Source organism: Fonsecaea pedrosoi (assembly GCF_000835455.1).
Source record: "Fonsecaea pedrosoi CBS 271.37 unplaced genomic scaffold supercont1.4, whole genome shotgun sequence".
In the NCBI taxonomy this organism is placed as follows: domain Eukaryota; kingdom Fungi; phylum Ascomycota; class Eurotiomycetes; order Chaetothyriales; family Herpotrichiellaceae; genus Fonsecaea; species Fonsecaea pedrosoi.
In genome coordinates, this window is record NW_013550612.1 from 1,345,748 (window position 1) to 1,357,331 (window position 11,584).

An 11,584-nucleotide genomic window follows, 5' to 3' on the forward strand; every position below is an offset into this window, starting at 1 on the left:
AGTTGGCTCATTCCCTTCCTCCCGCCTGCTCTGTTTTGTACTTCTCAAACTGCTTGATGAACTCGTCCTTGAAGTCCTTGACATTGTTGAGAACCAGCTTGATATGACTCTTTTCCAGTCTACTCTTGCCTTGAGCCCGAGCCAGACCTAGCGCGCTGGTCACAATATTTCGTATCTGGCGGCCATCGAAGCCCATCTTGACCACATCCTCGAGCAACCATTCCTTGATGTCATCCCAATTTTTGACGAGACCCTTATCGGCCAATGGTTGCAAGAACCCCCCAAAGATCCCCATTGTCTGATTTTCATTTAGACTTACGTACTTGAACGCAACGTGGATGCGGGACTGGACGGCGACGTCGAATTTGGCGATTTGGTTTGTTGTAAGCATTAGAATTCCTGCAGGTTCGGTTAGTTTTGTCTCCTTCCTAGCTAGGGTACTTACCCTGATAGTACTCAAGCACTCGAAGGAAAACTACAGCAGTCAGTCGAGCCAATTTCCTTCTAGCCTTCACATGCTTACCTGAGACCAGCGCATTCCTTTCAGTATTAGCCGCGACTCCCTGTCCTCTACTCTCCAAGAACACGTCGGCCTCATCGCTGGACAGATCAGGTCAATCTCTTGATATATGCTGAGTCGAATGTAGAGGCTTACATGAGAAGAATAGATTGCCACGAGGTAGCCAGGTCGAAAATCTTCTTCAGATTTGCCTCAACATTCTTTGCTTTTGTACCCACATCTGCAACGCTGATGGCGAACAGAGGCTTCCTTGCAGCAAGTGCCACAGTCTCGGCGGTGGAAGTCTTACCTACCCCTGGCGGTCCTATGAAATGTCAGTTTCTGTCATGCGCACGGTTACGCTCGGCCTGGCTTACCATAGAGGAGAATTACCAAACCTTTCCCCTTTCTGGCGATGATGTCGTCTACTTCGAGGCGGTTGTAATCTGATGAGTCGCTTCTGCCGTGGCCATCCACCAGGTCGAGAATCATCTGTTTAGTTTTCCCATCGTCGGCGAGCTTGAGTCTTGTAGACCAGGCATCGTCAGGGTCCTTGTCCGGGATCTTCGCGAGAAGGGACACCTGCAGCTGAGCCCATTGCTTGTCTCCTAAGACGTATCCGAGCACGCGAGGGGGACAAAGCATATACTACTCGTCCACCCACTTACCCCTTTGATATGCTTCTTCATCGTACTTAGTTCTGAAGGCCTCATTCAACAGGTCGTTCTCTCGGCAGTCGTTGCAATTACACTGAGGATTAGTATTGTCTGGCCAGAGGGACCCCACACGAGCGACCGATGGACCGAAGACGAAATATGATTCGAAGTCCACCATGACTCGACTGCTCACCTGAAAAGGAGAATGAGAAATACTCAGATGACTGCAGAATGAGACTCACGTGTGCAGATTTAGGATGTGGAGAGCGATTTTGTAACCGCGAAATTCGCCTTCGCCTTAAATACTCGAGTTCTTCGTCAAAATATGGTCGGGGTTCATCATCCTGAGTAAGGCATGAGCAACCTAAACATTGCGCATCAGGGAAAGTGCCTACCGTATCATCATCTGCCTGAACTCCGGAGAAGCCTTTCTTGATAAGGAGGGCATCTCCTCTGTAGTCGAACAAGCGGGACCCTTGGGTAGCAGTGCAGAAGCTGCGGAACTGGACCCCCTGTTTGATCAGATTCTGCCTCACCCCATCCTGTTTTTCGTGGAGGTCAAAAGGGTAATAAGGCAAGGAGGTAATTGGCTTGGTGCCATCAAAATATTCAAACTCCAGCCTCAATAGACTTCTTTTGAACATGTTCCCATTCCAGTCGTAGGTCCAGGCCAGCAGGGTCCAGATAGCCTGATCACGTCGTGCAGAGTCGCTGAAGTAGGGCCATGCCCCAAAGTTGTCTTCGACTATGAAGACTTGATCTTGGCCTTGGAATGGTCTGCCATAGACAAGGGAGCCAGGAGAGAAGACGGTCCAAAGATTGTCGAAGGTGACGCAGTTTTGCTGCCTGTGGGAATCCCGGGTTTTGAAATACTTGTCCAACTTCGCGTCACCAGATGAGCTGGTGATTGTGTCAAGCAGAAGTTTCAAATCCGATCGGGCTTGCTTCTCTGCATCGGTTCCACCCTCTTCTTTAGAAGCCTGCTCTAACTTGTCCCAGTTGAGGATCAAGGCTTCGTAGGGTGAATTGATCGTGCTCGGTGAACCACGGAATGTATGATATGGATAGTGGCTAAGAAGTCCTTTCAACAGTTCCCACAGGTTTGGATCGACAATGTCAATCTCTCCTTCATCATCTTCACTGTCTCCTACAATTTTTCGTAAGGTGAATGCATGGGAGTTGTCGGTAGCCTCGTCGGGGGTGGTGGACTGATCTTCTGCAGGGAAGTCTTTGCGCTCATGGGTCGATAGATCCGTCCTGTTGATGACAATTCTCGCACGCGACTTGGGGATTGTCGCTGTCTCCTCTGGCGATGGTTTTGTGTCGGTATTGCTCGCCGCGTCCTTCGAGGTTGCATCTTTGTCGGTGGCACCATTCACCAATGTTGTCTGTCCAAGTGAGCATCACCAGGAATGCCATGTTTCGTGAGCAATGAGGTACCTTTGAAGATGCCTCGTTATCCCCATTGTCACCCGTCTTGCCAGCTGATGACTTGCGTAACAAAGCGGTTTCCTCCTGTAATTCGCAATAGCGCTTCTCCAGGGAGATGAATTTCGCCTCTAGGGCCGTTAATTTTTCTTCCAAAGTTGTCGGCCCAGCCATCCCTCTCGAGATTCAAAGGATTTGTGCCTTAGAAGGTTGACATATGGCCGGTCCATCCAAACCCGGGATTGTGTGCTGCATATTTAATAATGCCCTACCACCAAAGCACCGGCCTCGGAATACATCCACACCTCTTTCTACACCCTTGTCTAGGACAGACATTGACCTTCGGACGGTCTCGTCTCGGGACGATCTCCAAGGGCCGAAACGCTGGCTCTTTCAGCCGCTCGAGCTTGTCAGGACTTTCCGAATGGGTGTGCTGCAGGAGGAAGGGCGCCTGGGCAGTGCAAAATTCGCATGCTTCGGTCATTGATTGGATTCAATGGTAGGGGTATCGTTTGAGCTATTACATGATCTCTGACTAGCGACACCAGCGATGGTACTTGTCGAGCGGAGCGGTTGGGTAGCCTGATGGAGGCGATGGAGGTGATGGGGGCTGAGCCGAGTTCAATTTCGCGAGAAAGTTGCTTAACCGAAGGTCCAAGTCACCAACCAGTCACCATTATGCTCCTCTAGACAAACGCTCAGCATTGTATAGCAACCTCTCCGTCGGTCTTAGTCTGCAGGACTCGACCAGCGCGTCCTATCTCCGCAAAGTCGCCTGATTCAGCCCGAGACTCAGCCTTCAAAAATGAGACACATAATGGCCCTTTCATCTGCTCGGCAGGCTTTTGTCATGCCACAGAACAAATCTATAGGAATAGCATGCGTCTTTGCCCTCCACCAGATCTGCTCTCGCTTGGCTTGGAGGATTCGTGTATCATCATCTATGGAGTTGTGAAGACCTACTGTTGCGATGTCGTCTCGATCTCGGATTTCCTCTATTAGCAGCAAGCGTTTCTCTGAGAAAGATCTGTGAGTATGGGTGTTTCGGCGAATGACAACTTTTCGACTCACGACCCCGTCTTCTTCCTAGGAAGGCAATAAAAGCCTCGGAGATAGAGCAAACCAGATTCAGGAAGCTGGTTGCAACGAGCAAGATATACTCCCAGACCGAAAAGGATGCCGCCGATATTTCCTCGGTCACAGACTTTTATGCATTCTGGGACAAGACCGTCGAAGCCAGGAAGGATTTCGAAGATAGCCACGAAAGGGGATGCGGTCTGTGGACACGGAAGTATCAGGATGCCGCATCCGTGGTCCGCAGCTTCATGAAAGACTTTGCTCCCATCGTGGATGTTGTGAAAGACTTTGCTGCCCCTTATGGAGGGTTCGCTATGGGGACGATTTCCGTTCTCTTCGCAGTGAGGCTACTCCACTTGGCTCTTCCAAGGACGAGCTAACACAGGTATCAGGTTGCTGCGAGCAAAAACGAGATGGAAGCGTCACTCGCATCAGCCATTGCTGAGATTACCGATCGACTACCTGGACTGAATCTGTACAAACACATCTACAACGACAACCACGAGCTCGATATAATGCTTCAAGGACGAATCGTCTCCGCCTACGAGATATTTATCGAGTTCTGCATTCAAGCAGCACAGTATTACAAGCGCAAGGGGCTTCGCAGGTGGCTCACAGCCCTGGGTTCGCCTGGTCATCTTTACGACAAGGTCGCGGAAACACAAAAGGTAATACAGGAGATACGGCGCATATGCGATGAGCTACTTGACAAAAATATCCATCTCATCAAGCAACTGAATCTGGAACAGAAAGAAACCATTCGGAGTAAGTACTCCAACAGGCTCAAGCTGGACCGCTAACAACGACAACACAGGGCTGGAGGAACAAGTGGATCAGCTGTTGAAAGCACAAGACAATCATGCCCTCACAGAGATCCAGCACTATCTGGGCCTCTCCAGCTTCTCGAGCGAGAACCACCGCAAACAACTCGAGCAATATAGACGAGCTTTGTACAATGACGACCACCTCAATGCCCCCTACTTTGAACAGATGCAGGGCAAACGGCTCGAGGCATTCCGTGCCTGCAACGACTACCAGTACTGGAGTAACTGCCCACATCCGTGCCTGTTGATCCTATCAGGCCACAACGACAGCAGCATACGTTATGTGGATCACTGCTGGGCCTCTCCCGTGGCCATGACCATGATCACCGATTTGAGTAACAAAGACAACGACCATATCTATGGGTACTACGTCTTTTCTCCCCGTGGCGAATCGCTCTGCCACGCCTTCTCGGTCGTCCTGTTACAACTACTCAGCAAGAGGAGCATATTGCTCCGCAACAAAGATCAGTGCGATGAGTTACGCGCCGCGTTGAACGATCTTCGCGAACTCCAGGCCACAGAGGGAAAAGACTCCCACCATCGTCATCACCATCACCACTACCAACACGAGACCATGAAACTGTCGACGTTCGAACGGGTCGTGCTCCGCGCGATCGACTTCTTCGGCGAGTCGGAGCAGGTGCACATTATCCTGGACCGGGCCGATCGGTGTTGCGACCTGGTCAAGGGTGTCGACCACCGCAAGTCGCTGTTCAAGCTCCTCGTGAAGCTGGTCGAAATCGCGCGATGTAACCTCAAGATCCTCGCCGTCGTCAACGGCGATCAGTGGGACATCGAGACGCGAAAGGACGAGCTGGGACACAGGATCGAGGGCAGGGTCAGGATGCACACTGCCGTGCAGGGCATGCGTGACTAGTCGCCCCTGAAAACCAGGTCTTTTCATCCCGGATCCCAGACCAGATTTGGCACTATAACAGAGATCCTCGATGTAGGACACTAGTGAAAAGTTGAACGCATGCTATGAAAAAGCCGGAGGACGTTGGTCTGGCAAATAATGTATATATAAATACTTGGGAAATACCTCACCTGGTAGCCAGGCCGACGCTGATTCTCCCCCCCCCTCACGTGTGTGTATCTCCAGATAGATTGCTACGCCTCAGCAATCCGGTGCCATCGAGCGAGCATCCCGTATCGAGCAAGGCACCACAACCACCAAAACATCTGCTCACGTTCCCGAAGATGCCTCTTCTCGAGCCAGATACTTCTGCGTCTCCTTGATAGCGTCGTAACTGTACAACCACTGCAGATACGACGGGCTCGGGAACGGCGCATGCATGTTCGCCGGCGGACGAGACTGCGCCCTCCTTTCCTCCTCGGGCCGCGCCAGCTCAGCCTCGTCGACCACGAGCTGTCTGGCCAGAAACGCGTTGCGGGTCTCGGCGTCGTGGCCGTTCAAAAACCCCACTCCGTCGTGACTCGCCGCCTGGATGCGCTCGACGCGCGGTTTGCGGAGCGCTTCGTACGCCCTTGTGGCGTCGGCGATGGGCCGGCCGGTTTCCCAAGCCCAGCCGACACATTCGGCGAGGACGGCGCCGTCTTCGATGGCGCAGGAGCCGCCGGAGCCGGCGTGCGGGAGCATCGCGTGCCAGGCGTCGCCGAGGAGGACCGTGCCACCCCGGTCGCTCCGGCAGGTGCTCAGGGGAGGGAGCTCGGCGAGGCGCCACTGGACGCACGGGCCGATGTTGGCGAGCAGGTCCTTGATGGTGGGACAGGCGTCCCCAAACTCGGCGGCGACTTGTGCCGGATCGGCCTTGATGCCCCAGTAGCCGTAGGGGACGTTGCAGCCGTCGCCGATGCACACGACCACGTCGTACGGCCTGTGCGGCGGCAGGGGCCACGAAAGGATGTATTTCCCCGGCATGAACCAGATTTGGCTCGTGCCCTGCGTCAACAGCCACGCGAGATTCGGGTTCGACTCCATGGCGTCCTTGTCGACGGTGCACCGGTACGCCTTTTCGCCCGAGGGGATCAGCTCGACCGAGGCGATGGCAGGGATGGAGCCCCGGACTGCAGAGCGCAGACCATCAGCTCCCACGATGAGGTCGGCCGAGAGGGCACGGCCGTCCTTAAGGCACAGCGTGTTCGTGTCCACGTCGACGCGGGTGACTTCGGCATTGAACAAGATGTTGGTGCCGTACCGCTGGGCGCCTTTGGCGAGGAGCTGCTGGTAATCCGCGCGGTGGATACTCCATTTCGGCGCCCCCCAGAGGACACCACTGTGGTTCCCTTGATTGTGGAAGACGGCACCCAGCCGCTCATTGTCCGCGCCGTCGCGGAGATCGATGTATTTGTTTTCCGTGACGCAGGGTCTGAAGTGCTCCTCTAAACCGTAGGCCTTGATGACCCTGACTGCGTGAGAATCGATGCTGATGCTGGCACCGAATTCGTTCAACTCTGATTTCCCTTCGAGGACGGTGACCTCCAGGCCCTTGCGTGACAATCCAATCGCCGCCGACAGTCCGCCGATGCCGGCACCTACTATCAACACCGAATAGGGCTTTGTAGCTCGGTCAACGCTTCCCATTGTAGCGATTGATCAATGCAGACCAGGTCTCGGAGCGTACTTTGACGCATTGAAAAGAGAATAGATGGAGAGAATATACGTCTTTAAGGACCCGAGTGAGCTGCTTACCGGCCTGATCATACCTGGATACCATCGTCAAGAATCCCATACCGTGTGGACATCTTGCCGCTGGTCAGCTAAGGCCGCCATTAAACCCGCCTGATTTTCTTGAAAATGGATTTTCTTCAGGGAAGGATGAGGATCTCCTCGAATCCGCCGTCATAACATCGGACGCCTTATGAGAAGGAAAATCTTAACACGAGGGAGAAACAGGAAAAGGGTCCAGAATGAGGTTGCTTGTACAGAGTACACTTATATAGAGTACCTCGTATGCAGCCAATCGAGTTCGAGCCCGTATGCGACAAACCTTGCGATCCTAGATAGACCAAGAAACGAGGAAGTAAGCGAGGCAAGCGAGGCCTCACAGGCAAAAATTGCGGTTGGTGTCCTCGCCCACCTTGACAGGACAATAATGTTGCTGATCGCTTCCCATTTCTCGACCAGGCTCAATAAGCGTCTGAGATGACAAGATGATCAATCACTCGCGTCTTTCATTTTGTACCTCATACTTTGAGACCAATCGGGTCGGTGCGACATGAAATCTTTTCACGGGAGTGTGGTTAGACAGACCCAAGATCTAACTAAGTCTTCGTCTTCAATTCTTCCTCCGAAAACGCCACTTGCCCAACACGGGTATGCGAGAGCCTCTCATAGTTTGCTCTGGGGTTCATAGAACTTCCGACTCCTTTCAATGGCCTCCACAGCTTCCTTCTCGATTCTCGTTAGAAGCACCTGGCACGTTGGAATATCATGAATCAACCCAATGACTTGACCAGCAGTCCAGACGCCAAAGTCCTTGTCTCCGTTGATGAAGACCTCTCGCCCACGCTTCCCGGACACGTATGGAGCCACCTCTTCAAATTTGCCGGTTGTGCTGCTCTTCTCGATCGCGACAGCTTCCTGTGCAACCTTGTTCTTGAATAGTCTGGAAGTGTTCCTCCATCTTCTCAACACGAGCTCAGTATCGTGTTCCGAGGCATCCACAATTGCTTGCTTGATGTTAACGTGGATCGGCGCTTCGACAGTGCACATAAATCTCGTGCCCATATTGATACCTTCCGCACCTAGGGCTAGGGCGGCGGCTAGTCCCTGGCCATCCGCAAAGCCGCCAGAAGCAATAAACGGAGCTCCGAGGGATTGTCTCGCTCTTGAGAGCAGGATGAAGTTGGTAATATCCGATTCACCCACATGGCCAGCACACTCAAAGCCGTCGATCGACAGGAAGTCCACGCCAAGCTTTACAGCGGATTGAGCATGCCGAATGGTAGTACACTTGTGAAGAATGATGATACCAGCGCCTTTCAGCTGCTTGATGACCGGGCCAGGCGAGTTGCCTGCTGTCTCCACGATCTTGATTCCCTCATCGATGCAGACTTGGGCGTACTCGCCATAGGGTGGAGCGTTCATCGTGGGTAGGAGAGTGATGTTGACAGCGAATGGGTTCTTGGTCATGGTCCTGCATTTTCGGATCTCCTTACGCAGGTCCTCCGGGGTAGGTTGGGTCAGAGCTGTGAGCTAAGGGTCTGATTAGCACGATTGATAAAAGTTGTCGGATTCCACCGACTTACAATACCAAGACCGCCTGCGTTGGATACAGCAGATGCTAATTCGGCATATCCGACCCATTGCATCCCACCCTGGACAACGGGAACTTTTCCAGTGTTAGCAAGATATGCGCCAGACGTGCAGCTTCCAGAATATACCTTTAATGCCGAGCCGGCGTGTGAGTTCGGTGTTGAAAACCATTGTTGTTGTGATTTTGGTTCGTACGAGGAGGCAGTCGGCGGTATTTGGGAGTTCGACGGTCCAGTCAGGTCGGCGTAGGATACAGCAGGCGGGAAGGGTCAGGGTAGGGGAGAAGAAGAAAGTGGATGTAGGTCAGAACACCATGCTTTCCTTCATATATCGATTCATAATTATAAATGACCGAGGTGATCACAAATTCCCAGCAACAGTTGGCGCAGGGACGCAGGGGGGGCACATGGGGACAAAGTTGTGGGGAGGAGAGTCGAACCGCGTGAGTCGAGTGCAGCCGGGGACCGAGGCAAAACGTCCCAGATTGTTAAGGTCCGTTACAGTAAGATACATCACATTTTTGCCGACGGATCGCCGCAACAGGTAGAATAATACCTATCTCACCTGTCAGGTCAGCATTCTGACTCGTGAGCGACACCTGGAGAGTAATAAGCACATCCACGCGTGAGTTTGCGGTTGGAAATAGTACCTAGGCAGTGCGTAGCTTGCTTGAGTGATTCTGAGAGAGGGGAAAGAAAGAGCCCCGGAGCCGCAGTTGGTATCTCGGGGCGGCAACATCGTTTATCCGATTTGAAGTACTTGTACCTCGTTCTCGGTAGTTGCGCTCAAAAGGCAACACAGCCGCAAGTTCAACTATTGGCATCGAGTACTCGCAACGTCGTACAGTATGTCTCATATCCGCCTGTTGTATCGAGTATAAATGGAAGGGCGGTTGATTTAGGTACGCTTGGACTGACGAAATAGTCAATGTACACTGATGCCCATGAGAAAACCCCCGTCCACCACAGATGCTCTGAAGCCATTGTGTTGGTTGTGACATCTTCGCGAGGTCTTCGGCCGTAAGACTTGGTCAACGGCGATTGGGCAACCGCCCAGCCTTGCCTGAGCCTCGCGAAAGCTGCTGTAAGGAGGCTAGTCTGTCTTCGGAGCATCGAGACATCTCAGTCATGATGCCATATCACAAGGAACAGTGTCCACTTCCCATCGAAAACCTTCGTATCCTATTTCGTTTACCACAACCCGTGCTCTTAGCCATCCATCTAGTTGTACAATTCTCAATTGTCCTCCGATCCCAAGACTTGTACAGCCTCCAGCGGCAGAACCCAATCCCAAACGAGTATTTTACGCTTTGGGCTAACCACACGCCATGATTCATGATGTTGAGGTGCTGTCCTGATTTGACAACTCTTGTAAAAGCATATTGCACTAGACCGGAAATAACCATGTTGCGCGAAGTGTCTGCTTGGCCTGTGCGCAGGTTGTTGTTGTCGTTCCGTTCCTCCTTGTTGGTATGAGCAGTGCCTGGACCTAGTGGACATCATGGTTCAAGTTAAATACTCAGTGGAGTGACTTCACTCATTTAACATCTGTGACTGTCCATACTTGCACTGCGCCTTCTCTCCCTGCCCTGTACCGAGTTGAGGGACGGAATATATTGTCTGCAAGGGCGAGATCCCTTCTTGTTCAAAGCACTTTGTTGCGAGTCTTGCTAGTGGGCGTTCGTGATGCCGGTCAACCCCTCTCACGTCAATCCGCTCGATTGCAATGAGGTATCCGAACAATGTCCCGTCGAGGCCTCGATATATGGATATTATCCGGCTCTGGGATCGAACGCCTTTTTCAGCGCCCTCTTTGGACTTTGCTTCATTATCAATCTTGGCCTTGGCTGGCGCTATAGGACGTGGTCATACATGACTGCCATGACCCTTGCCTGCATATCTAGCTGCATCGGCTACGTTGGTCGATGTCTCATGCACCGCAACCCCTACGACTCTGTCGGCTTCGAGATTCAGATTTGTTGCCTCACTTTTGCTCCTGCATTCAACGCTGCAGCGATCTATCTGATATTGAAACATCTGGTCTTACAGATTGGGAGGCAGTGGTCGAGAATCAGACCGAAATATTACACTTGGGCCTTTATCATTGCCGACTTTCTTGCCCTGACTTTACAAGCAGCTGGTGGTGGCATAGCAGGGTCCGCTGGAGACGACGAGAGCTTTCGAGATGTTGGAGACAGACTCATGATCACTGGTATATCATGGCAGGTCCTGACTCTTCTAATATTTGGAGTGGCCACATCGGACTACTCATTAAGGCGATTCAGATCTCAGCCGCTATCCGAATCCACTCAGGCCTTAGTGCACGATTTGAGGTTCAGGGTCTTTGTTGTGGCACAATTGATTGCCTACGTGGCCATCTTGATTCGATGCGTCTACCGAGTCGCGGAGATGGCCAATGGTTGGCGTAACCCAATCATGCAGAATCAAGGCCTCTTTATCGGACTTGACAGTGTGTTAGTATAGTCCCTTCCTCCATACTTTGACAAGGCTCTGACGGCAGATCAAGACAAATTGGCGTCGCCACGATCCTTCAGACATTTATTCACCCAGGGTGTTTCTTCCCAGCACTCGCAGACTACGGGGAACGGAAGAAGGCACGAAAGACAAGCAATGTCACCGAGGATGCGATCCACAGTGAGAGTCACATGGACAAGGCCATGGTTTAGACCGAGCATGTGCGAATCGATAGGAGATGAGGCTGCCCACGAGCTGTGTGCTCAAATGTTGCGGGTTACTGGGAGTAGAGGATTTATCTCGAGATGATGTTAGGCTTGAATACAAGTATACAGTTAATCATAACCCAGTGTGATACCAGGTGGGTGCCAGGGGCATGTCAGCCTCGTGACATGGACAATCGAATG

General features: G+C 52.3%; 5 protein-coding genes across 5 annotated transcripts; 2 read left to right on the top strand and 3 right to left on the bottom strand.

The window, feature by feature from the left end:
• Window positions 1-7: 7 nt before the first annotated feature.
• Window positions 8-2,757, bottom strand: Z517_06275 (uncharacterized protein; the record flags this gene model as incomplete). Its single annotated transcript, XM_013428015.1, has 9 exons — window positions 8-399; window positions 446-475; window positions 524-600; window positions 656-824; window positions 877-1,107; window positions 1,168-1,348; window positions 1,398-1,499; window positions 1,551-2,543; window positions 2,596-2,757. 9 exons carry the CDS (start codon window positions 2,755-2,757, stop codon window positions 8-10), a joined length of 2,337 nt encoding a protein of 778 aa, XP_013283469.1.
• Window positions 2,758-3,553: 796 nt separating this feature from the next.
• Z517_06276 (uncharacterized protein) lies at window positions 3,554-5,361 on the top strand (the record flags this gene model as incomplete). The annotated part of the gene is made up of 4 exons (XM_013428016.1): window positions 3,554-3,612; window positions 3,674-4,001; window positions 4,053-4,425; window positions 4,475-5,361. 4 exons carry the CDS (start codon window positions 3,554-3,556, stop codon window positions 5,359-5,361), a joined length of 1,647 nt encoding a protein of 548 aa, XP_013283470.1.
• A 309-nt stretch (window positions 5,362-5,670) lies between these two features.
• Z517_06277 (uncharacterized protein) lies at window positions 5,671-7,029 on the bottom strand (the record flags this gene model as incomplete). The annotated part of the gene is made up of 1 exon (XM_013428017.1): window positions 5,671-7,029. One exon carries the CDS (start codon window positions 7,027-7,029, stop codon window positions 5,671-5,673), a length of 1,359 nt encoding a protein of 452 aa, XP_013283471.1.
• Window positions 7,030-7,776: 747 nt separating this feature from the next.
• Window positions 7,777-8,874, bottom strand: Z517_06278 (uncharacterized protein; the record flags this gene model as incomplete). The annotated part of the gene is made up of 3 exons (XM_013428018.1): window positions 7,777-8,643; window positions 8,697-8,779; window positions 8,832-8,874. The coding sequence occupies 3 exons, from the start codon at window positions 8,872-8,874 to the stop codon at window positions 7,777-7,779; spliced, it is 993 nt and encodes a 330-aa protein (XP_013283472.1).
• A 1,514-nt stretch (window positions 8,875-10,388) lies between these two features.
• Window positions 10,389-11,389, top strand: Z517_06279 (uncharacterized protein; the record flags this gene model as incomplete). The annotated part of the gene is made up of 2 exons (XM_013428019.1): window positions 10,389-11,176; window positions 11,230-11,389. The coding sequence occupies 2 exons, from the start codon at window positions 10,389-10,391 to the stop codon at window positions 11,387-11,389; spliced, it is 948 nt and encodes a 315-aa protein (XP_013283473.1).
• Window positions 11,390-11,584: the final 195 nt, after the last annotated feature.